The sequence below is a fragment of the Anolis carolinensis genome, chromosome 2, assembly GCF_035594765.1.
Source record: "Anolis carolinensis isolate JA03-04 chromosome 2, rAnoCar3.1.pri, whole genome shotgun sequence".
Taxonomy (NCBI): Eukaryota; Metazoa; Chordata; class Lepidosauria; order Squamata; family Dactyloidae; genus Anolis; species Anolis carolinensis.
In genome coordinates this window covers 32,765,862-32,792,423 of record NC_085842.1, presented here as the reverse complement: position 1 = coordinate 32,792,423, position 26,562 = coordinate 32,765,862, and the positions used below count along the sequence as shown (strand labels likewise).

Here is a 26,562-nt window from a genome sequence, read left to right as displayed (position 1 = left end):
AACATGGCCACACAACCCAGAAAACTCACAGCAACCCAGTGATTCTGGCCATGAAAGCCTTTGACAACACATTAAACACCAAACTTTTGCATGACTTTCCTTAGTTCAGGTCTAAAGAAGAAAATAAACTCTTTCATTCATTCAGTCATTCATTCATTTCTGTTCTACTTTTCGCCCATATAGGACCCATTAAATATCATGACATTTATAAATTATTTGTTTATCTATGTGCTAAATGATATAAACAATCATTTGGTTTATGGCTATTGTTCCTTTTAGCTGAACATCCAGAGGAGGAATGGCTTTTCATGATAGTTTATCTCGCACTCAGAAGATACTACTCTCCATCTTCTGCTTTCCGGTTCTTCCTTTCTACCTCTGCTACGTATGTGAGTAGAAAGTGGCAATTCACTTTCATATTTATTCAAGCCTCATTTCGAACTGATTTGCATCCGTGTTACAGGAGGCTGGTACCTTAAATATTTGTTTTTTACTACATATCACGGAATGATCACAGCACAGGACTCAAAGTAGCTTAAAATGTATTGATGAAGGTGTATTGGGAAAATATAATACTTGTATTGGAAACTATATATTGAATGTAATCATGTTAAGAAATAGAAATAGGAAAAATGGAATCACAAGCAGAATTGTGTGCCTATTAGCCCAAAAATACATTCTGCCCTAGCAAATAGATCTCTCCCCATAGCAAAGACCAAAGTTCACCCTAAGTGCCAGAGACATATGTTAAGTGTCAACAAGAATAGATAAGCTAATGGACAAGAGACAAATTAAGGCTTTTTGGGATGTCAAGATAAGACTTGGCGCCATGGAGGAATACTAATTACTCTCTCTGACAAGCTAAGGTAGGGAGGAAATTCCTTAATTAATGGAGGACAAGGGGGAGCCCTAAAAAGCTGAGATGAGAATTCCAGAGATAAGGCTAATGGAAGGTCAGAGGTCTTGAAAAGTAGTCTATATTTTAGGAAAATGCAAAAATAGCTTTTTAGTAAGTGCAAAGTAAGACTTTTTTGACACTAATTGGTGATGGATAATGCCTAGATGACGTAGTAGATGGAAGGAAAAGGGTATATAAGAACCTGTGATTCTTTGTTCCGTTACCTTCGCTTTCCTGATTACAGGAGAAGGTTTCTTTTTCTTATTGCTATATTCTCACTGGCCACTGAGAATAAACGTCATTTTTTCTACAGCCACAGGAACTCTCTTTGTCTCATTTCCTCAAACCTTTGTCTGCCATTTCAGTATGTCAGTGCATACGTGAAGAAGGGGCATGAATAGATGTGTGTGTGTGTCTTCAAGTTACCTGCCCACTTATGACAACGCCATGAATTGTAATGTACATCCAATTCTCAGCCTGGGAAGTCAGGTACCTTAGTAAACTGCAAATCACAGGATTCCATAGGATGCAGCCAAAGCAATTAAAGTGGAATCAGTGGTATGCATGTGTAGTGTGAAAGGGGACAAGAAAAGAAGGCAAAGTTTAATAGAAAATGAGACCATTTATACCAGGCATGGGCAAACTTGGGCTCTTCAGGGGTTTTGGACTCCGACTCCCACCATTCCTAACAGCCTCAGGCCCTTTCCTTTTCCCCCTCAGCCGCTTAATGGTGGGAGTCGGAGTCCAAAACACCTGGAGGGCCCAAGTTTGCCCATGCCTGATCTAGACTGTAGAATTAACCCTAACTGCAGTAAGTAACTGCAGTAAGAATTAACCCTAACTGCTCTCTGTGTCTAAGTTTGTAATGGCTATTCTATATCCATAGACTTTACAAAGAGTGAGGAAGATGAAGGGACATCGAACAGTGCTGGTAAGGAAATATCAACATAATGTCTTTTTCCATATATGTATTCTGTTGTAAATGTGACAATTAGAATAATATTTCAAACACTTGGGCCCTCTTTATTGTGCAGTTAATTAGATTTGCCTATAGGACTCCCCTGGGCTCTTGGAGTTAATATTTGGTACAATAGCCAGAAAGTCGATTTGTATGAAATTCTATCCACAGAGAAGGATACAATTTGGCAGGTGGTAACATACCCTGTTTCCCTGAAAATAAGACATCCCCTGAAAATAAGACCTAGTAGAGGTTTTGCTGAATTGCTAAATATAAGGCCTCTCCCAAAAGTAAGACCTAGCAAGGTTTTTGTTTGGAAGCATGCCCGCCGAACAGAACATCAGAGCACGCAGGATCGTTAAATGTACGTACCATAGATTGTTGTGCATGGAAATAAAGGTAGTAACAAGAAATTCTTGAAAGGATTCACAGTTTGGTTATGCTGGTTGTGATGACATCTACTGTACAGTATATAATAAATGCTCTTTTTTTTTTTTTGTTCAACAATAAATGTGAATTCTTCTTCGTGGAAAAATAGGTCATCCCCTGAAAATAAAACGTACTGCATCTTTGGGAGCAAAAATTAATATAAGACACTGTCTTATTTTCGGGGAAACAGGGTATTTGTTTTGTTCACCCCAGGGCCTCAGATGATGACCCCATCTACACTGCCATATAATGCAGATTCAGAATGCCATTGAACTTTTTTTTTTTTTCCGTGTCAGGAGCAACCGGAGTTGCTTCTGGAGTGAGAGAATTGGCCGTCTGCAAGGACGTTGCCCAGGGCCTCAGACTGTGACCCCATCTACACTGCCATATAATGCAGATTCAGAATGCCATTGAACTGCATTGAACTGCATTACATGGCAGTTTAAACTGCATTATGAAACTGCAGTATATGGCAGTGTAGATGGGGCCTAATCTCTGTTTCCTCTGAATCTTTATCTGATTGACAGATTAAAATAAACACACAAAGAGGAAAATGATATACAGTACAATCTCTGATATCTGCAGGCAGGGCCGGCCGGAGATATTTTTTGATATGAAGCGGGGGTGCTGAAAAGCGCCCCCGCCACCGGCCCCGCCTCCCGTGCCCTGGCCCCGCCCAGCGTGCCCTGGCCCCGCCTCCCATGCTGCGTGGGAGGTGGGGCCAGGGCGAATAGTGAGGGGGGCGGGGCCAGAGTTGGCCCCGCCCACGCCCAGTGTTCCCTGGCCCCGCCTCCCACGCAGTGTGGGAGGCGGGGCCAGGGCACGCTGGGCGGGGGGGCGGGGCCAGAGCTGGCCCCGCCTCCCACGCTACTCCCGCTCACCCGTCTGGCCTTTTCTAGCAGGCCAGACTTCAGCGGAGGTCCCTCCAGGCCGCAATCGCGGCCTGGAGGGACCTCCGCTGAAGTCTAGCCTGCTAGAAAAGGCCAGACGGGCGAGCGGGAGTAGCGTGGGAGGCGGAGCCAGCTCTGACGCCGCTCCCCCCCCCCGCCCAGCGTGCCTTGGCCCTGCCTCCCACGCAACGTGGGAGGCGGGGCCAGGGAACGCTGGGCGGGGGGGCGGGGCCAGAGCTGGCCCCGCCTCCCACACTACTCCCGCTCGCCCGTCTGGCCTTTTCTAGCAGGCCAGACTGCAGCGGAGGTCCCTGCAGGCCGCGATTGCGGCCTGCAGGGACCTCCGCTGAAGTCTGGCCTGCTAGAAAAGACCAGACGGGCCAGGGCGCACTGGGCGGGAGGCGGGGCACCGTCAGGGCGGTGCCCCGCCTCCCGCCCAGCCTGACGGCGCCCCCCCGGGCCTGCGCCCGAGGCGGCGGCGTCAGGTGCCTCAATAGTGGGGCCGGCCCTGTCTGCAGGACTGGTATCTAGGGTAGATGCAACTTTTTTTTCCGTGTCAGGAGAGACTTGAGAAATTGCCAGTCGCTTTTGGTGTGAGAGAATTGGCCGTCTGCAAGGACGTTGCCCAGCGGACGCCTGGATGTTTGATATTTTTACCACCCCTGTGGGAGGCTTCTCTCATGTCCCCGCATGGAGCTGGAGCTGATAGAGGGAGCTCATCCGCACTCTCCCAAGGTTGGATTCCAACTGGAAACCTTCAGGTCAGCAACCCAACCTTCAAGTTATCAGTCCTGCTGGCACAAGGGTTTAACCCACTGCACCATCGCGGGCTCCTGATGCAACTCTAAAGATGGCATAAAGCAAGAATAACATAGCAAAGGATAAGGATATCATTACCCTCTAGTGGCAGCCAATAAGTTCTGCAAGTGTTATTTTCCTTTTATCAGAAAGTCGCTATAATATCTCCCAAATTAATTTGAGATGTGATGATGGGGGAATTAACTTCTATATGTATTGCTCCAATATGAATTTTCCCTTTTGCTGAAGCTGCTATCGCCACTTCAGATGAAGGGATATCAAACTTAGAACTTAGAAAAAATGTCTTTTGAACTATGAGTCCCAGAATCCCTGGACAGAGGAGACATTGAAATCTAAATGTTGTAAAGACAGTGGGTATTTGGAGGAATTGCCTCCCATGTGTCATTGCTCCAATTTAAATTTCCCTTTCTTCTGGAGCTGCTATCACTAATGTGGGGTGTTTATGTATCACATCCCCTCCAACGGCTGGAGCAATCAATATTAACCCTCTGTTGTCTCACTTTTTTGCTCTGCTTTTAAAATGCCCCAGTTCCTCTCTTCTCCACCCACCTTCCCTCTTTGTGCTCAGTTTATTTAAATTGGCATTATAGCTTTAAATATTGAATTTATATCCCCAAATAGGATGATGCAAACTACTGGTAAATTCAAAGTGCAAATATAATTTGCTCTTAGTTCACTCAGCAAGAGGAGAACGCGGGGGGGGGGGGGGGGGGATAGATTTTGCTTATGCGTTCATCCTCATTGATAACATTTTGATCTGTGATGTTATTGGCCAAATGTGTCCTGATTTTCATCAATGAAAGTTAGAGGGTATAGTGCCTGACAGGAATCATGTGGATTCTCCAGTTGATAATGGTATCTTATGTTTTCAGCAGCTCAAGCAGAAGAAGGGAGGATTCAAGAAGCAGCAGACAGGCAATCCAGATTCACAGGTGAGCAATATGTTTCCTGAATTGTAAAGTTTTCAATAAAGATAATAGTAATTTTTAAGCCATTTGCTCACTGTGGCTGCTGTAATAAGGTCACAATTATGTCTGTGCACATATCCCTAGATCCTCAATGAATTTCATACTGAAAAGATTATCTCTGCATATGCTTAGCTCAATGATAATAATAATAATAATAATAATAATAATAATAATAATAAATGATATGAAATCCAGCATATCTATCTTGTTTGCTGTGTCATAAAATAATAATAATAATAATAATAATAATAATAATAATAATAATAATAATAATATAAAAATATTATAATATAATAATGCTTTATTTATAGCCCACCCTGTCTCCCTGAAGGGACTCAGGGTGGCTTACAACAAAATAAAACACAGTGGCAAACATTTAATTGACTGTTTCAATTGAATTGAATAGGAATTGAAGTTCTCAAAAGTTGGTCCTCCAGAGTTTGGGAACTTCGATTTCCAGAAGCTACAGTCAGCTTGACCATCTATCAAGAATTCTGGGAGTTATCAATATTCTAACTTTTTCTTTCTTCATCCAGTCCTTTACCGGTGTCCAATCTATCCTTTTTTTGGCTTATTTTGTGTTGTTGATAGCAGGAACGTTAGGTAGTCCATATTCATTATATCCCATATTCTTTTTATCCATTCTTCCACTTTGGGTATTAATTTCTGTTTCCATAATCTTGCAAGAACTAATCTGGCAGCTGTTGTTAAGTGTGTAAAGATTTTGTCTTCATTCTTTCCCCATTGGTTATTCGTCATGCCCTTAACGCGAAGGAGAAGTGTCAACTGTCGACACACACACACAAAAAAAAAATGAATGATACCAACAACATAAATAATACAAATAGTTACGACAACTTTATAGAGAAGAATGGAAGTCAAGAATCGACAAGGACCCCGACCTACCCTACCCTTATTACCCCTTTCGCCCTCACTTTCTACCACCCCCCTCCCTACCCCCCATCCTTTCTTCCCCCCCCCCATACTTTCCTAACCCACTAAAGTGGATTTTATTGTTATTTTCAAAATTTAATAAAAATTAAGAACTGAAGAATTCTGGGAGTTATCGCTCTGAAGGATCAATGGTTGAGAATCACAGATCTAGAGGGATAAATACAAGGGGGAAAATGACACAAAACCTTTCGCTTGAAAAAAAAAACAAATCTGGGAAATGATGCACTCCTCCAGTGTTCTTTTACTGCAGCTCCTAGCAGCCCCAGATATTGTTGGTCAAGGATGCTGGGAGTTTCTTTCAGGGCTCCATATTTCCCATCCTAAGTTTAGAGCAAACTTCTCCAACTGGTTCACTTCTGGCTATGTTGATCCACAGTTCCCAGTGAGGATGATGGATTTTATAATCTGGTCACCAATAAGGCAAGATGGTGGTGGCCAGTTTTTCTTTTAAGAAGATATCGCCGCATCTGTTGAGGATTTGTTTTGTGATCTTGCTTATGGGTCTATATACCAGTGGTTCCCAACCTTCTTTTGACCAGGGACCATTTTGACCAGGGACCATTTTGACCAGGAATCACTCTCCAACATTAATACCAAAAGGGTTACAAATTAATTTTTGGTCAACTTTAGATTTGGTTTGGTTATTTGGGGTGATGATTCATAAAATTGCATTGGACAAACTACATCCGCTCTAGATTCTGATACAGAACATATGCCATCCAGTAGTCGCCATCTGCTTGCCCACAGAAAACCATATTTAATAATCTGGAGCTGATGTGGTCTATCCAATGCAATTTTCTGAATCAGCACCTCAAATAACCCCAGAAACAGTCTAAAAACAAAGACACCAAGGCACCCCCCCCTTCCAAGCACCACATGGAATGGCTCCACTCAGGGGGACGGAAGGAGGAGGAGAAGCAGCAGTCAGGAGGCTTGTTGTTGCATTTTTCTTGGGTAGTCAGCCTCTTTCCTCTCGACATCCCTGTTGCCTTGGCACTATAAGAGGGTTTCGCAAGACCAGTCGCTCTCACTGCAACAGTGTAGTAACAGTGAGGTAACAGACCATATTTTAGTTCTTGGAGACCACTGGTGGTTCTTGGACCACACATTGGGAACCACTGGTCTATATCTAAGAGGTTTTTTAAAATCTTAAATATCATGCCATGGCCTTTACTGATGGAGAACCATTAAATACTTTAATTAAGTTATTGTCAATCCATCTCTCGCTATTAATTTCATTAGCAGTCACTGTTGCTAATGGAATTAATAGCAACAGAGTGATTGACAGGAACATTTATAATCTCAGATGTGTTCCACCTCAAAGTCAATTATGCACATTCCAATTAATTAGAGATTCTCCCATGGTAGAACTGTAAGTTTTTAATCTGAAGTTCAATAATCAACACTCTTACCAATAAATAATGCTACATCTCTAAAATACACCTTTCTGTGCCCTGAAGCTTCCTTGGTTTTCAAGTGCCATGGGTTTTTGGTTATTCCATGGATCGCTCATGAGGTCCTAAATATCAATCCATAAATATTTTTGTTGTGCTAACAAAGGCTATGAAAGGTATAAAATATACTGACTATTCAAGTCAAAAAGTATAAAATATATTGCCCTGCTCATATAAAGAAGAAAAACATTTCAAGTTGCAGGTAAATTTCGAACATTAAAAACAACAAATTAATACTGAGTCTCCATGGCAATTGTGGCTATTTTATCTAACTCCTAACTTCACAACTTCAACTCTCTCATGTTCCAGTCTCTAAGATGCTCCTTTCTTTCATTGAACAGGCCAGGCAGTGGAAACACAGTACGATGCACAGCCACCAATTGTTACCTTTCAGCCGAATCAAGGTATGTTGTCAGTGAGATTGTGAAGACCATGCGTTCCAATTGTCCCAGTTTGTCAAGGGACAGTCCCAATTCTTCCTCTTTCATCTCACTTTTTGAACTATTTTTAAAATGTCCCAATTTCTGTGTCTCCTCTCACTCATCCCACTTTTCATCATCTTACTTCCATTTATTTACAATATTTATATTTCGCCCTTCTCACCCCGAAGGGGACTCAGGGCGAATTACAATGAACACATATATGGCAAACATTCAATGCCAGCAGACAAACAACATATATAGACAGACACAGAGGCATTTAACATTTTTTCCAGCTTCACGATTCCAGCCACAGGGGGAGCTGTTGCTTCACTGTCCGCTAGTGGCTGTACTTCCTCATTCCTTTCCTCGTGTTTTGCTGGCAGTTTTAGGATGTTGGAAATTAGTTAAATTAGCCTCCCGCATAAAGCGTACCTAAATTTCCCTAATTGACCGATGCAACTGTCTTTCGGGGCTGCATAGGTCAACAGCAAGCTGGGCTATTTAATGGTCGGGGGCTTAACGCGACCCGGGCTTCAAACTCATGACCTCTCTCTCGGCCAGTAGTGATTTATTGCAGCTGGTTACTAGCCAGCTGCGCCACAGCCCGGCCCCATTCCATCTTACTTCCATTGCTGCAGTGCAGACTTCTGTCAAAATGCAAAAATAATTTGCATTCAACTAACTCAGTGGGAGAGAGAGAAATGTCAGCAGATTCTGGTTACTCCCAGTTGGCTCAGGCAAAAGCAAACTGCTGCCGCCTTTCCTAACTCATGTGTTTTGCCTCATAGATAACTTTTCTCATTTGGACCATACTCTGATGTTCTTTGGTAACACAGATGCTATTTTTGACTGTGAAATGTTTGAGGGTACGGAGTCCTAATGTATTCAGATTTGAAAATTATAAGTTTTTAAATCAGGACATGGGTCTGATAGTGTCTGGAAGCCAGATTTCAGTGATTTAAATTTTTAATGATACCTTGAAAATGTGACTTTTGGTTTTCAGTTATATCTGGCATATAATTTCTCCTGCCTTGTTTTGCCAGTGCCTTTCTGCCCTTAGCAAGTTTTTGTTCACATTTCCTGAATTAGTCACATTTGATCAGGAACCATACAGGTTGGATCTACACTTCCATATAATCCAATATCTGATCCCAGATTATCTTCTTTGAACTGGATTATATGAGTCTACACAGCCATGTAATCCAGTTCAAAGCAGATAATCTGGGGTAAGAAACTGGCAGTGTACAAGGGGCCACAGTGAACTGAATGATATATCAGTGTTACATATATAACTGGAGGTATAGTACAACCCTCATGTGCCATATGTAGGAGATAAATTAAAAGACTCGCTGTGAATACTAAAACTCTAGATCCAAATACTATTAGATTATTTAAAAATAATGTAATAGGGGCTTTTTAAATTTAAAAGATGTGGCACTTCCATTTTTGTTGCTAGTTTAAAAAAATGTTATGTTGTGTAGTCATTCTGACCTCTCTTTCTGAATTCATTTCATTCATGTTTTCTCTGCTTCAGATCGTGTCAGTATTGAAATACTTCCTAGGTATCCCACACCACATACACGGAAGAAGTCATCCATCAGAAAAGGTAAGTTGTTAATATGTCAGGAAATTAATTTTCCTGATGCAATATGTTTGTAGAATCAGAGTAGTCATGACACAGTTATAGGGTGCATCTACATTGTAGAATCAATGCAGTTTGACACCACTTTAACTGTCATAACTCAATATTATCTGATCCTGAGAGTTCTAGCTTTAAAGGCCTTTAGCACTGTGGCCTCACAAAACTACAAATCCCAGGATCCCATAGAATTGAGCCATGGTCATCAAAGTGGTATCCAACTGCATTTGTTCTACAATGTAGATGCACTCATATGTTTCAGTATTTACCTTTGATTGGCTTTGTTTGTTACTGTATAAATATGCATGTTATCTGTGAAATTGTAGCCCCCAGTGGCGCAATGGGTTAAACCCTTGTGCTGGCAGGACTGCTGACTTGAAGGTTGGGTTGCTGACCTGAAGGTTGCCAGTTCGAATCCGGGGAGAGCGCAGATGAGCTCCCATGGAGACATGAGAGGAGCCTCCCACAAGATGGTAAAACATCAAAACATCCAGGCGTCCCCTGGGCAATGTCCTTGCAGACGGCCAATTCTCTCACACCAGAAGTGACTTGCAATTTCTCAAGTTGCTCCTGACACAGAAAAAAGAAATCTGTGAAATTATCCATAAAGGTAAATCACCTTTGTGTTTATGAGCATAAGAAAGAATATGTACACTTCATTCTTAACCAGTTTTCCTTTCTGTGGTTTTTCTAGAAAATCAAGTATTTCCTGATCAGATAGGAAAAGTTAATAAAGGTAAGGCCTTCATACAGCAGTGGATTTGAACAAGGAAGGGCTGTTCCAAAAGTACTTAATGAATGCAAGTCTATTGCATTATTACTGATTACAAATCTGAAGGCTTTTTCCTTCTGAACAAGAAGTTGGGTATTCCCCAAGCATCTCATTTTAAATTAAAAGAACAGGGAGCTTTACCATTAACTCGGCATCAACATTTGGTGGCAAAACTGCAAAACAAGGGTTAGCAACGGAAGAGCAGGGCCTGCAAAAATGGGCAGGACTGCTTGTAGTTCACCCCCGCTAACACTTATCAGATCCTGTTGTAATACGATTTCCTGTTTCTGCTTTCTGATAGTTTAAACCTTATGATCAGAAAGGGTCAGCGGTGGCACAACAGGTTAAACTGTTTTTTTTGTTTGTTTTTTGAAGTGAAATATAAATTTATATATATATATATATATATATATATATATATATATATATATATATACACACACACACACGTACATACAAATAGGGACATACAATCTTGATATTCCACATTTACATTACCTGTAGTTCTCCCCGATCCCGCCACCTCCCCATTCTCGCCCATAAACTTATTCTTACTTAATGTAAGGGTACAGAAATACTATATATATTTATATCCCCTCTCTCCCTCCCCCCTCCCCCCTGAGAACAGTTTACTACTCTTTACCGTACTAATTATAGTTGTTCAATCATAAGGATAATCTTATTTAATTCCTTGTATTTGTCTTTCCCCTTTATCCTGGAGATAAGGCCCTTCCATTTTGCCTCCCAGGTCATCTTGGTTTGGCCCAACTTATAGTAGCTTTTCCTTTCGCTAATATAATCTTGAAGTAGATAATCGGCTAAATATTTATACCACGTTTTTATATCCCATTTTTTTTGGTCCTTCCATCCTAGGGCAACTGAGGCTTTGATTGCATCTAACATATGTTTTATTATTTCCTCCCATTCTTTAAGTTCCCCATTGCCTTCTAATTTTTGAACAAAAAATTGTGTTTTATTCCATTCTATTTTCGTCCCCAATAGCTCTTTCATTTCCTTCTTAATTATATTATAGAATCTTTGAATTTTTTCGCATTCCCACCACATATGGGTATAGGTTCCAATTTTCCCACAATTATGCCAGCATTGTTTTGGGTGGGTTTCGGTTATATAAGCCAATTGTATAGGAGTTCTGTACCATTTTGTAAGTATCTTCAGTTGCATTTCCTTAATCTTTAAATATTTTATTTTATTAATTGATTTTATCCATTTTTCTATTTCTCTCTCATTGCAATTTAAATCCTCCTTCCAGATTTCTATCAGGGTGTATTTTGTGTTATATTGTTTTTCCATGATTATTTTATATATGTATCCCATGATTCCTTTCTCCTTCTCTACTTTCCATTTTATTATTTTATCCAAGTCTGATTCTGGAATCTCCTTATTCTTCCAATCTGTTATCTTTTTAGACAACCCTCCCCATTGTAGCCAATTGCCCTGTCCACATTTGTCTTTTATCTCCTCCCATTGTATAACTGTTCCGTCGGATTTAAGTAGGTCCTCAATCTTTGTTATTCCATGTTGTTCTAAGTTCTTTATCATATTGCGGTATAGCTGGGGTTTTCTATTTTCTAGGGCTCCTATTGGGAGTTTGTCTATTTTATTTATTGGAAGTTTGTTTTGCCATTTTCTCCAACATTCCATTGTTGAGGTCAGTGGGCCTCCTTTTATATTTTTTAGGTCTTTATTGCCGATGGAGACATGAGAGGAGCCTCCCACAAGATGGTAAAACATCAAAACATCCAGGCGTCCCCTGGGCAACGTCCTTGCAGACGGCCAATTCTCTCACACCAGAAGTGACTTGCAATTTCTCAAGTTGCTCCTGACACAGAAAAAAGAAATCTGTGAAATTATCCATAAATGTAAATCACCTTTGTGTTTATGAGCATAAGAAAGAATATGTACACTTCATTCTTAACCAGTTTTCCTTTCTGTGGTTTTTCTAGAAAATCAAGTATTTCCTGATCAGATAGGAAAAGTTAATAAAGGTAAGGCCTTCATACAGCAGTGGATTTGAACAAGGAAGGGCTGTTCCAAAAGTACTTAATGAATGCAAGTCTATTGCATTATTACTGATTACAAATCTGAAGGCTTTTTTCTTCTGAACAAGAAGTTGGGTATTCCCCAAGCATCTCATTTTAAATTAAAAGAACAGGCACCCCACAAAGTTATGCCAGCTATGTGACCAGGAGGTGTCTACGGACAACACAGGCTCCTTGGCTTGGAAATGGAGATGAGCACCTCCCACAGAGCCAGAGTTGAGCACTGCTTCCAGTGCCAGAGATGAAAAGGGAAGCCTTTGCCTTCGTCTGTGTATTTGTGTTTCATTGTGTGTTTCAACAGCACTGAATGTTTAGCTGTGTCTGTATATATGCTGGAATCCGCTCTAAGTCCCCTCGGGTAGATAGGGCGGAATACAAATAAAGTGTGATTATTATTATTATTATTATTATTATTATTATTATTATTGACACAACAACATTGCATGACACAACAAACAAGATAGACCTGCTGGATTTCATATCACAAAATCACAAGTTGAACACTCCCAAGCATTTAGGACTGTATGATGTATTTTCAGATGATGCGCGCAGATCCCAGTTGGGTGGCCTTTTGCAGTTGGCAGATCGTAATTTTGTCAATGTCTATTGTTTCCAAATCCTGGCTGAGATCTTTTGGCACGGCACCCAATGTTGTTGTTGTTGTTGTTGTTGTTGTTGTTATTATTATTATTGACACAATGACGTTGTATGACACAGCAAACAAGATAGACATGCTGGATTTTGTATCACAAAATCACAAGTCGAACACTTCCCAAGTGTCTAGGACTGTGTGATGTATTTTCGGATGATGCGCGCAGATCCCAGCAGGGTGGCCTTTTGCAGTTGGCAGATCGTGATTTTGTCAATGTCTATTGTTTCCAAATGCCGGCTGAGATCTTTTGGCACGGCACCCAGTGTGCCCATCACCACCGGGACCACCGACACTGGTTTCTGCCAGTCTTTGAAGTTCAATCTTGAGGTCCTGATAGCGGCTGAGTTTTTCCTGTTGTTTTTCATCAATGCGGCTGTCACCTTATTATTATTATTATTATTATTATTATTATTATTATTATTATTATTATTGGTAGTAGTAGTAGTAGTATTAGTAGTAGTATTTTTATTCCCTAGGTTTTCAAGATGATGGAGAACAACGGCCAACATTGTCTGGGAGACAAGACCACTATGGTAAGTATCAGTTCTCTTTTGTGATTTTTATTTATACAGGCAGTCCACAAGTTACAAAAAAGATAGCTTCTGTAGGGTTCTTCTTAAGTTGAATTGTATGTAAATCAGAACAGGTACATTTTAAGTGTAACTCCAGCTGTTTTGGATAGCAGAGGGAAAGGCTAACACCCCTGTGGAGTTTGTTTTGCCATCTGTGCCCCTGTTTGGAGGATTTCACCTCACTTTCTGTGATAATGGGATTTTGAAAAAATTAGCTTGTTGCAGAAACAAGGACTGGTGATAAAGCTTCAGTGGAGACATCTTTTCCCTATGATAACTCTTTCAGGAGTGAATTTCCCTTCTGAGGGGTAGATTTCTCTCACTTCCTGTTGTTTCACTCCTGTTATTAACCACGAGTCATTAGTAAGTCCAATGTTTGTAACTCGGAGACTGCCTGTATCTGAGGCTTGGTGAATTGTAGGTAAAAAATGTGTTATTAAGTGCCATGGGCCGGGCTTTAGCACAGCTGGTTATTCACCAGCAGCAATAGAGTTTACCAACCCAAAGGCTGGCAGTTCAAAGCTCAGGTCAGGGTGAGCACCCAACCTTCAGTCCAGCTCACTATCCACCTAAGCAGTTCGAAACAGCTGTGAGCTGTAAATAGAGACATTAGGCAACACTTATGTGGGGAAGTATTTTACGGCTTCATCAAAAAAAAGAAAGAAAGACCAGAAATGCTGGCAATCAAGAACAGGAGAAAAGAAAGGGCTTGAAGTCATAACGGATGGAGCAACAGCACCCCCTTGTGGCCGGAATCAAGCACAGCCTCCAGGATGCCGAAGTTGGAAATTGCCACAAATACTTCTATCTGTTGTCTGTCTTGTATGTCCAAAAAGGATTGAATGTTTGCCGTGTATATGTTATGCGATCCACTCTGAGTCCTCTTCGGGGTGAGAAGGCAGAATATAAATGCTGTAAATAAATAAATAAATAACATTGACTTTATCTCATGGCAACCCTATGAATCATCCTATCACCAACAGCCCTGCTCATGTCTTGCAGACTCAGTTACTGCATTAACTGTAATGCAGGTACTGCCTTCCCCTTTGCCAAGTATTATAGCCTTTTTAGTGAGCCATGTCTTCTCATGATATGGCCAAAGTATGACAACCTCAGTTTAATCATCTTAGCTACTTCGAGTTTGCTAACATTTTCTCTTCTGATGCTAAACTTGTTAAGTTTCTTGAATGATGCCTCCATGTTTATTTCCAGCTTATCCATGGGATAAATCCAACCTAAAATCAATGTCAATAGACATTGAACAGTTTAAGAGTCTGGATGTTTATGCATCAAAGGTAAACTGTATTTTATTATGATACATGCCAACAGCTTTCAATTACCAATGCATTTGACAGTGATAACTCTTTTTTAGAAAGGCTTTTAATGGCTTCCCAGCAATTTTCATATGTTGCAAGCTGTAGAACGGTCTGATTGATATCTCCTCTTGGTTTCTTTTATTTTCTCTATAGCTTCTAGTCTATCAACTGTCCAATCAAAACAAAAATGCTGTAAATGTTTAATGTTATCCAATCAAAACAAGGATATTGGATATGACATTAATCTAGGCCTTCCTATTTGAGTTTTTTGACTGACTGATGTCCTCATTGTATCAGCCAATGCTCCTGCTGGGACATTTTATTAGCAGCCAAATCTTCTCATATCTCAATTATCATAGAAATGTAAGAGTCCTTACATTAGCCTGTTTCATTGTTCCCACAAACAATGCATATTCTAGTACACATAGCTTTTGCATTATATTCTGTAAGTCATATTTTGTACTTTGTATGTATGCTTCCGGGCCTCCAAGTTAGCAAGCAAAGCAAGTCTGTCTCAAACTGAGGAACCCATTCCTAATCTTTCAATATCATTTATGTCTATGGTACCACTTTTTCTTTTCAAGAAGTAACACCTCTATTTTTAAAACTGATATGAGCTTGTGGTCCTGTATAGAATCTATATGGAAGTGAAGACTTGAGTGGCCTCCTCCTCATTAATGTCTTCCAAATCTGTTTTTCATCACACAGGTGAATGTCAGGAACAGTGTGGAAAACCTGGTGAACGTCTTGCTCCAAAGAGCCCACAGTGATCTGGAGAAAGTCAGAGCCATTTGGATATGGGTGTGCCATCACATAGGTAAGCATTTCTGACCTATGGCAACTCTAAGGAAAACCCGCCAAGGAGTTTTCTTCCAAGATTCATTCAGAGAAGGCTGCCAGTCCCTTCATCTGGAGCTGAGAGAGTGAGACTTTTCCATGGTCTGCTATTCTGATATCCAGGCTCCTAGTTCAACACTCAAAATGCTTTGCTGTGCCAGCCCATTTATTTTCAGGGTATGTGATTACAGCCTATGGTGGATGGAGTCACACTCCCTTTGAAGACACAGGTGCGCAGTCTGGGGGTGCTCCTGGACTCATTGCTGACCCTGGAACCCCATGTGTCGGCGGTGGCCAGGAACACCTTTGCACAATTAAAACCTGTGCGACAGCTGTGCCTGTACCTTGAGATGCCAGATCTGGCCATGGTAGTCCACACCTTAGTCACATCCTGCTTAGACTACTGCAATGCTCTCTACATGAAGATAGTTTGGAAGCTTCAACTAGTTCAGAGATTGACAGCCAGACTGCTAACAGGAGCTCTGTCCAGGGAGAGATCCACTCCCATGCTACGTCAGCTCTACTGGCTTCCGGTCTACTTCCAGGCTAAATACGAGGGTTATCCAGAAAGTACATTACGTTTTGGAATTTAAAATGAACAAAGTATAGGAGAAAATATTTACCATATGCAGTTGAAAGCCACACCTAAATACCACATCTCACGTAGTCGCCATTCAAATCTAGGCACTTATCATAGCGATAAATGAGCTTGGAAACTCCTTCCCCACTAAATTCTGCCACCTCCGTCGTCAACCCTTCCCCCTTACTCCTTCCGCAGCTGCGCAGCATCGCCAAAACGCTGCATTGCCAGGCACGCCCCCATTGTTGGAAACAAGTGGTTGATGACAGAGGCGGCAGAATTTAGTGGGGAAGGAGTTTCCAAGCTCATTTATCGCTATGATAAGTGCCTAGATTTGAATGGCAACTATGTTGAGATATAGTATTTGGGTGTGGCTTTCAACTGCATATGGTAAATGTTTTCTCCTATACTTTGTTCATTTTTAATTCCAAAATGTAATGTACTTTCTGGATAGCCCTCGTACAAAGTGCTGGCCACACCTTTAAAGTCCTAAATGGCTTGGGTCCAGGCTATTTGACTGATCGCATCTCCTCTTACAAACCACCCCAGGCACTGCAGTCAGCGGAGGAAGCCCTGCTCTCGGTCCCACCCCCATGTTAAGTATGGCTGGTGGGGATGAGAGAGAGGGCCTTCTCCATGGCTGCCCCCACCCCCACCCCCACCTCTGGAACTCCTTTTCTAAAGAAATAAGGCTGGTCTCCTCCCTCCTCTTCTTCAAAAAGTAACTAAAGAATTACTTCTGCTCATTAGGATATGAAGAGAAGGAGGATTAATGAGAAACGCCTTCCAGATCCTGATTGAGAACTATGCAATTGGATTCTGTTGGTCTATGTTTGCCCATTTACCACCGTAGGCCACATAATCCAACCCACACAACACTGTTGGGCTTCAGTTGGCTTTTTAAATTACTGTGAACGTTTATTTAGATTTTATGTCACTATATAATTCTTGTCTGATTCTGTCTGGCTATATTGGTTTAGGTTATTGATGTTATACTCAATTCACTGATATTATGTTTAATTTGATGTTAGGCTTTTAACGCTGTATTAATATGTGGGGTCTTATTGGGATTTTATGACGATATCTATCTATTTTTTTGAAGGCATTGAATGTATGCCGTTGTTTGTTGGAATCTGCCCTGAGTTCCTTTGAGGAGATAGGGTGGAATAGAAATAAAGTTTTATTATTATATTATTATTATTTTAATTGTAAGCTACTTTAAGCTTCAATTTTGTGAAAAAGGAAGGATGGCTGATGATGATCTCTATATTTCTATTTGCATTTTGAAGTCTCCGTTTTTAGCTACCCTGAGGATACCTCTAGCACAAAGTTTAGATATATGAGTAAACTAATAAACCACCCCAATTTACTACTGTCCTAGCCCTATTTTTATTTCATTTTCTATTCTTTGGGGTAATGACATCTCAGACTTGTTTTCATCTCTCCAGAATATGATGTGGAAGGGTTCCATAATGAAGCCAAGAGGTCTTGTGCACCAGCAGATGTCCTTCGGTCAGGAAAGAGTGTTTGTGCTGGATACGCAGCGCTCTTTGAACAAATGTGCAGGTACTTTATGTTGTGTTGTTGTGTGTCTTCAAGTCAATTCCAACTTATGGTGATCCCAAGATGGCCCTATCATGGGGTTTCTGGAGCTGAGAGTATATGACTTGCCCAAGATCATTCAGTGGGTTTTCCATGGTTGAGTGGGGAAGCGAATCCTGGTTATTCTACTATGTCATTGTATACAATGAAACTTGAGCAGCCAAAGATTTTGTTATCCATGAAAATTCCAAACTCCTGTGGATATCACATTCCTACTGACAATCCAGAATGCTATGACAATGGTAAATTAACAGGCTAATTATTTAGTTTAAAAATTATAAGGGAGATGCTTTTAAATAAAAGGGTGAATGTCCTGAAGGGTCTTGATAGCACTTTGCTAGTTTACCCCAGCAAGTTAGTGCCCTAATGACATTTTAAGATGGAAAATGTCTACAGATTCACTTGTGGAGAGAAGAAGATTGAATTTTGATATTAAAATCTTTGTAATGCTGGAGGCCAATGAAATATGTTTTTCCTGTTCTTTTTCAGTTTTTTCAAAAATATTAATTGAAGATTGTGCACTCCAATCTCAACGGTGAAAACAACCACTTTGCCCTTGTCCTAACAATCTCTCTTCCTCTCAGCATTGCAGGGATACAGTGCAAACAAGTCTCAGGCTTCTCCAAAGGGTACAGCTACAGACCAGGAAAAGTGTTTAATGGGGAAAGTGATCATGCCTGGAATTCTGTTCACCTCGATGGAAGGTGGCATCTTCTGGACAGCACATGGGGAAGTGGTACTGTAGATGACTCTTGTGCCAATTTCACTTTCAGGTATGTTGCTTTCAGGCAGTAAAACAAGTGAATTGTAGTTTGTGTCACTATGCTACTTTCATTGCAACTTCTCTTTTCATTGCTTGTTTGAAGCAAGTGCTGGTACTTCCATATCAGCATGGAAATATATTTAGTCTGAACTTAAAAAATCAGCCTAACTGCTCAACCTGTTTGGGAAACAAGATTCATCTTGGGCAACTAGTTAAAAGTTTAGACTAAAACCTAGAGCCAATTAATTGCCTCATTGGATTGGAAGTTACCAGTGCTTCTTGTTTCATTTTTTTTTTTTTGCTGCCATTTATGCTGAAGTTTGTGATTTGATAGCTGCAAGGGTAACCATTGTAAACAGAGGCAATAGAGATGAAACCATCAGTGTGGAATGCTATGAAAAGTAAGTACATCCAAACCATCCTTTATTTCTTCTGAACTTAGCACAGGGGGTTAAACCGCTAAAGCGGCAGAAAATTTTGTCGATCGAAAGGTTAGCAGTTCAAGCCTGGGTCGGAGTGAACACCCGCTGTCAGTCCCAGCTCCCTGCCCACTTAGCAGGTCAAAAACAGAAATGTGAATAGATAAATAGGTACCACTTTAAGCGAGGCGGTAATAAAAGGCGCCCATAAGGACATGCTGCCGATTTGATCGGGAGGATGTCTAAGGATGACAAAGCCCCTCGGCATGAAAGCTGGAGCAACAGCGCCTCCCAGTGGCCAGAGTCAAGCACAGCCTCCAGATGCCGAAAAGAAAAAATGGGACAAGCCTTTACCTCTGTATTGTCTGTCCTTGTTAATGTTTGCTGTATATGCATTTTGTAGTCTGCCCTGAGTGGAATATTAAGTATATTGTTGTTGTTGTTGTTGTTGTTGTTGTTGTTATTAAATAGTAGTCCTAGGGTATTAACATGTAAGCCTGCAAAGAAGTCTAGACCTTCAAATTGACAATGGTTATTTATTTATTTAGAAAACATTAGTAAACTGCTTAGCTCTGGATGGGTTGACCAATGTTGTTCTTGCTGTTATGCGCCTTCAAGCCATTTCCATCTTATGGTGGCCCAAAGGTGGAATCTATCATGAGATTTTCTAAGGATGAGAGAATGTGACTCACCCAAGGTTAATAAGTGGCTGAGCAAGGAAGCGAATCCTGGACTCCAGAATCATAGTCCAATACTCACACCATTACAAGGTGTTGGTTCTCAGGTTAGCCAAGTTGATAGCAAAAAGACTTTTATCCAGCCTTAATCAGGCTGCTGAAATAAAAAGTATTAGTCAGAGGAGTTCTAAGAGTAGATTTGCACAAAAAAGGACAAGAAAGGTCCAGTTCAGGTGCTGAAAATAAATTCCAGGGCTGAACAAATGCTCACAGGCACCTTGTTTTGCAAATCTAAGGATTTTATCTCACAAGACAGGCAAAATGTCATTGCAGCTGGACCATCGCCTTTGATGACAGTCCCTATAACACAATGCTGGGTACATCTCATTACCAGGTTTACCACCTCCCATGATTCTCTCATCCCACTATGTTCCCACTACCTACCGTAGGGTGATGTGTCCCTTCCACTTTGGTACCACCATGCTGGTAGTCATGTGACATCAGTGGGCAGGAAACACTTCCCCTTCCCTCCCAACCCCCTTGCTATTCTCAAGATGGTTACTTAGCTTTTCTTTTATACTAGCTTAGGTGCCTGCCAATTATCTGTTGGTCATGGGGGGCGGGGTCTGGTCAAAATCTGTGAAAATAGCGGCTATCTTGGAAAATATGTATAAACATACATACATAGATAAACAAATGCATACAAAGTTTGCATACAAACATGTATACAAACAAATTTTGACTACACACACACACAGATAGATCTTTGCTGATTTTTTTTGAAATCCTAGAATAGTGTTGTTGCTATAAAAATGCAAATATCAATGAACCACAAAACACAGTAGATGCAAAATAGTGCAGGAAGGTAGGGTTAGGAGCTTGTGCAGAAGACTGACTGCTCAGGGGATCACAGATTGGGAAATTGGCACAATTACATGACTGAAAAGAGGTGTGGTATTGAATCTGTTCAACTCAGTGTGTATCTCTTACTTACACTAACACACTGTTGTGGCATTGTGAGTTGGTGTGGTAAAGTTCTTTGTCCTGAGCTGCTGTTTTGTGCCTGTGCCTAGTCGATGGACCTCAGAGTTCCCATGGAGTTCAGGGGTCATGTGAAAAAGAAAGTGTATCCCTCATAAGATGAAAATCTACCCAGCTTTGATCTAGAGTGCATGTATTCTCGTATACTTTTGTCATCTTCTCCCTAGGACCTATTACGATGAAACTCTGCAATATTTTGTTTCCTCCTTTTGCAGATACAATGAATTTTACTTCCTTACTCATCCTGCTCTATTTATTAATGATCACTTCCCAGAAGATCAGAAGTGGCAACTTTTGAAGCAGCCCCTGACGTTGCAGCAGTTTGAAAAGAACGCACACTTTAGGCCTAAATTTTATACCACAGGGCTGGTTGAATCTTCCGCAAAAACAATAGCAATTGAAACAGGTAAAAACAAGAAACACCCCTCCTACTCCCCTTTGTTTCATGGTTGCACTTATGATACATTACCCAAACAATCACATTGGTGTTGCTTATTATTTTAGCAAGCAATGCGTTACTAACATTTTACTACTAAGTTATGTATGATTAAGTTTTTATAACAATTTTAAAAACCTCCCACCCCACTTGTAATGTGTTTAAAATAAAAAGCTAACATTAGTAAGTCCACAAATGCACTGTTCTCTCTGACGTTCCCCTTGAGAAGACATATATATAGAGAGAGATCCCATTCAGATACTGAAATCCCAAACCATTTAGGACTTCAAATGTCAGCACTGTGAATTCAGACCGGTGATTGAGGGGGTTAATTCCTTTGGAAACCTCTATCTGAAATATTATAATCAGTACAGGTAATAATTAAGCAATAAGAGTTCCCTTGATTCCTGTAATAAACTTGACCCATTCTTTCTCTAATGGCAAAGGACAGAAACTTGATTTTACTGGTAATAGCCTATTAATGGAAAACATTTTAATAGCTGTTCAGATGGGTAATGGCAGTTTTCAAAACAAACACACACATACCTGAAACCCCAGATCATTTGTGTTGGGAAAATATTGGACTATTGGATTATGATCTGTTAGTATCATAACCTATTGGGGATTTTGACCTGTTAGAATCATAACGTATTGGGTAGCAGAGTTTCAGGAGTGTTCCTTTAGTTTATTAGGTAATGGAAGATCACTGGGCGTGCAAATATCTTGTTTCTACTCGATACTCTCAGCAGATAAAGATACAAGTAGACTTCTTTAAAATAACATGTTTTACTCACAACTTCAAGTACAGTAGAGTCTCACTTATTCAACATAAACGGGCCGGCAGAATTTTGGATAAGCGAATATGTTGGATAATAAGGAGGCATTAAGGAAAAGCCTATTAAACATCAAATTAGGTTATGATTTTACAAATTAAGCACCAAAACATCATGTTATACAACAAATTTGACAGAAAAAGTAGTTCAATACGCAGTAATGCTATGTAGTAATTACTGTATTTACGAATTTAGCACCAAAATATCATGATATATTGAAAACATTGACTCCAAAAATGCGTTGGATAATCCAGAATGTTGGATAAGCGAGTGTTGGATAAGTGAGACTCTACTGTATTTAAATATAAAGGTACATTTCTTGTCAGGTTAAGCTTGTATCTTTAACTTAGAGTCTTTAACAGTCTCTTTAAAACTATATTGCTCTGTATAGCTCTCTGTTATAACAGTCTACTTCCAAGGGACTCAAGCCTCAACTAACTTCTAACTTTTAACACTGGCTTCTGTACTCAAACAGACTCAAGCCTCAACTGACTCCTAACATTGGCTTCTGTACTCAAACAGACTCAAGCCTCAACTGTCATTCCTTTTAACCTGCATTCTAAACAGTCACTGAACTAGTCTCCATGTTCTGCAGCTCTTTCTACTGCTTCAAATACATAGAGCTAAGAAAACTGCAAACCAAAGAATATTATTATTATTATTATTATTATTATTATTATTATTATTATTATTATCTGCATTTCTATACTGCTTTTCTCACCCCTGAGGGGATTCAAAGCAGTTTACAACATAATAAATGGCAAAATTCAATACCTTACATATATATAAAAATATATCACATATTTAAATCAAAAACATACAACTGTAGATTAAAACAGTTAAAACTATAAAAACATCAAACATAGATATATGTAAGAAATATACATTTCAGGGAATAAACATCACATAAACAGACTAAACATTGGATAGAGGAGGCCTGAGAAGGTTGCTATCTCCAACAGAAAAGACTGAAATGAATTTAGTGATTTGTGGTTGATCATTAATAAGAAGTGAATTGGTATGCAGCTGAGTTTAGAAACATAAGAAGTGAAAGCAACAGTGAAAAACCACCAAAAAAGATGCATTTTGTTTTACCTGTGACAATAGCTGTCTAAGAATCTTTAGGAACTCTATAGTCAACTTCAATCAGATCACATTGGAGGACTTGGAGACGCCTTGCAAAGTCTTTCCTCTAGGAATCTCTAGGTTCTCCAATGTGAGTCTACAGTCAACATCTGGTGGAAGCTGACTATAGAGTTGTACTTGAAGACCTAGATTCATAGAGAAAACATTTTAATAAAATCCATGAATAATGACATCCACAAAAGTCAAACCTACAAATGTGGAGGGCTGCGTATAATTGTAGGTAGGAAAAATATGAATAACTGTATGTCTCTGCCATAAGAAAAATAAAAAGTCAGATATTCTTCTTAGAATCATAGAATCATAGATTTGGGAGACTTCGTGGGCCATCCAGTCCAACCCCTGCCAAGAAGCAGGCAAATTACATTCAAAGCACCCCCGACAGATGGCTATCCAGCCTCTGCTTGAAAGCCTCCAAAGAAGGAGCCTCCACCACACTCCGGAGCAGAGAGTTCCACTTCTGAACAGCACTCAGAGTTAGGAAGTTCTTCCTAATGTTCAGGTAGAATCTCGTTTCCTGTAGTCTGAAGCCACTGTTCCGCATCCTACTCTCCAAGGCAGCAGAAAACAAGCTTGCTCCCTCCTCCCTATGATTTCCCCTCACATATTTATACATGGCCATCATGTCTCTTCTCTTCTGCAGGCTAAACATACCCAGCTCTTTCAGCCACTCCTCACAGGGCTTGTTCTCTGGAGCCTTTTCTTTCTTTTTTTCTGATTTGTATTTTTTTCTTTTCCTTTTTAATTTTTAAAGTGTATTGTACTTCTAAAATTTGCATTAAAATGTTTTTTAAAGAACACATTTAATTACTTTTGACTGCATTGACATTTTTATTGTTCTACAGAAAATGGCAAAGCAACCATTTTTATTGAGAGCCGTGTTCCTGTTCTCTTCCTGGTTTCACTGAATGGGGCAAAGGAGCACTGTCTGATGATGTTGCAAAAGAATGGGGTTTTGCTGGAAGTCTATCCTCCACAGACGGGGACTCACCGTTTGGAGATCTTTGCCAAAGCCAACAAAGACACAGAGAAAGAGTACAGCAGTGTGTTGGAATACTCCTTGAAATGTCGCTCTGTAGACAGAAGCATATCTTTGCCTAGAGCGCTCATCCAGCCAGTGGGGCCCAGCTGGCATTCGGAGGAGAACGGGATCCTCGAGGCCTTGCCTGATTGCCCTATCATCCGCAGTGATGATGGCCGTTGTGTTGTCACTTTCACCCGAAAGAAAAATCTGGATGTCTTTGCTACTTTGGATTCAGATTCCAGCACAGTGCCAGAAGATATAAGGAGGCGCCATATTTGGAAAACCTGCCAAGGAAGCCAGGTGGAGTTAAAGATTAATCTTCCTCATTCTGGGGACTTTGCTCTGCATATCTGGGCAAAGAAGGCATCTGATCCGGGAAGCCACCAGTGTGCCCTCAGCTACCTACTCTCCTGTCCAAACAAGAGTGTGATGTGGCCAGTTTTTCCACTGACATATCGGAACTGGGAGGAAAACTACGAGCTGGTATCACCTCTGGCTGGTATATTGCCAGCCAACCGCCAGGTTCAGTTTAAGCTCAAGATGCCAGGTGTAGATGAGGCATCTGTTCAGTGTGGAAAGACTTACCCACTGACTCACCGTGGAGATGATTTTTGGGAGGGAGACTGTCACACTTCAGGCAGCTCCAAAGTTAGAGTAATGGTGTCCCAAAATGCCAATGATAACACCTTCTGGTCTGTGTTGGAGTACAAAGTCGAAAGTCACTAGGATAGATGAAGAGTGCATCGACACTGTAGATTGAATGTAGCTTAACTCCACTTTAACTGCCATGGCTCAGTGCTATAGGGTCAAAGGAGATTTCACCAGATCTTTAGCCTTCATAGCCAAAGAGTGCTGATGCCTTGTCAAACTACAAATCTGAGGATTTCACAGCACTGAGTATCTAAAGTAGGGTCAAACTGCATTCATTCTACACTGTAGTTGCATCTGAAAACAACGGGACTTCTTCAGAAATTACCCACCTCTAATGGAGTATGCAAGTTTTGATTTATCTGATGTTCTCAATGTATATAAGTAAAATAAAGCTAAACTCTGTCTTCCTTTCTCTGAGCTTCCAAGTATGGATATATCTAGAGACGGGTGCTATCATCATACCTCATGGATGGAATTTTTCAAGAGGTGTTATAAACCATTGTAATCATCCTGTTTTTTCCAGATGTTTGTTCTGGTTTTTTTCCCTCCTGCTACAGAAAACTGATTGAAGCAGGAAAAGTATAATAAGAACACTGTTTATGTATTAATAAAAATATTTATATTCTGCTTGTGTCAAAAATAATCCCAGGGCTGCATATAATAAAAGATCTTGACCAATTTAAAATAGGAAGCTGTGATTTACACACATGACTAACTAGAACAGACAAACATGTTTTTTAATATAGACGGTAGTATGAAAAGAGCAAGATCACATTTCACATTCCAGAAAGATAGACTCAGTCAAGGCAGTCATGACCCTAAGTCTACAGGATCTGAGCAGGGATACTGAGGATAGTGTGATTTGAAAGTCCATTCATTCTCATAATAAGTTGAACATGTAAACACAAGCAGATTTCTTATCTCTTCACAAATTGTTAATTCAAGCTCTGTTTAATATGATAAAAACCAAAAGAAAGGAATGCTTGAAGGGAGTTGCAATTGTTTTCCCATTCTGCTTCCCTTGAGCCACCTGTGTGTCTGTTGCTCCATATTTTGACAGCACGATCAACTGTTTTGAGCTTTTAAAGAGTGTCCATGTGCTGGAGCAGTCCACAAAAAGGGAAGGGAAACATGCTTTGCATGACTTTAGGGATATGTAGTCGTGTGAAGGTGCACGTTTTTGGGATGGAGTTGGGTTTTAAGCACACCTTTTAAACACATGCTTTTAGCTGTTAACTGGGAGCCCTCAGTGGTGCAATGGAGTAAACCCTTGTGCTGGCAGGACTGCTGACCAAAAGGTCAGCAGTTAGAATCCGGGGAGTGGGGTGAACTCCCAACTGTGCTTGCAATGGAAATGGACCGAGAGAAGGGCCTCTCCTGAGGACCTTGGGACCTGGGCAGGTTCATGAAGGGAGATACAATCAGGCAAAAAGACTGGACCCAAGCCATATAGGGCTTTATGGGCCATAACCATCACTTTGAATTGTGCATGGAAATAGACTGGCAACCAGTAGAACCACCCTAGTTAGCAATCTGGCTGCAGCTCTCTGGACCAGCCAAAGGTTCTGAACACTCTTCAGAGGCAACTTTACAGAAATCTAAATGGGATGTAAACAAAGCATGTATTACCGTGGCCAGATTTGATATCTTGAGGAATAGGCTCAATCCTGGCCACTGCAGATACCTGGGCCTCCAGGTTCAGATTTGAGTCCAGGAGAACCTCCAAACTACTGGATCCCTATTCCCTGATCTG

The 26,562-nt window shown here is 40.6% G+C and overlaps 1 protein-coding gene across 1 annotated transcript; it reads left to right on the top strand.

The window, feature by feature from the left end:
- On the top strand, positions 1-26,562 carry LOC100552773 (kyphoscoliosis peptidase). The gene is made up of 13 exons (XM_062969347.1): positions 1-389; positions 1,785-1,829; positions 4,867-4,926; positions 7,712-7,774; positions 9,327-9,398; positions 12,144-12,209; positions 13,392-13,448; positions 14,700-14,782; positions 15,512-15,620; positions 17,669-17,786; positions 18,407-18,595; positions 20,938-21,128; positions 23,980-26,562. The coding sequence occupies exons 1-13, from the start codon at positions 299-301 to the stop codon at positions 24,882-24,884; spliced, it is 2,049 nt and encodes a 682-aa protein (XP_062825417.1). The 5' UTR covers positions 1-298; the 3' UTR covers positions 24,885-26,562.

Excerpts from the sequence above, each read along its gene's own strand:
- LOC100552773 (XM_062969347.1), top strand. The coding sequence starts at position 299 with ATGGCTTTTCATGATAGTTTATCTCGCACTCAGAAGATACTACTCTCC. Across the intron at positions 7,775-9,326 it reads TACCTTTCAGCCGAATCAAG|ATCGTGTCAGTATTGAAATA; the intron begins GTATGTTGTCAG and ends TCTCTGCTTCAG. Across the intron at positions 14,783-15,511 it reads TGGATGTTTATGCATCAAAG|GTGAATGTCAGGAACAGTGT; the intron begins GTAAACTGTATT and ends TTCATCACACAG.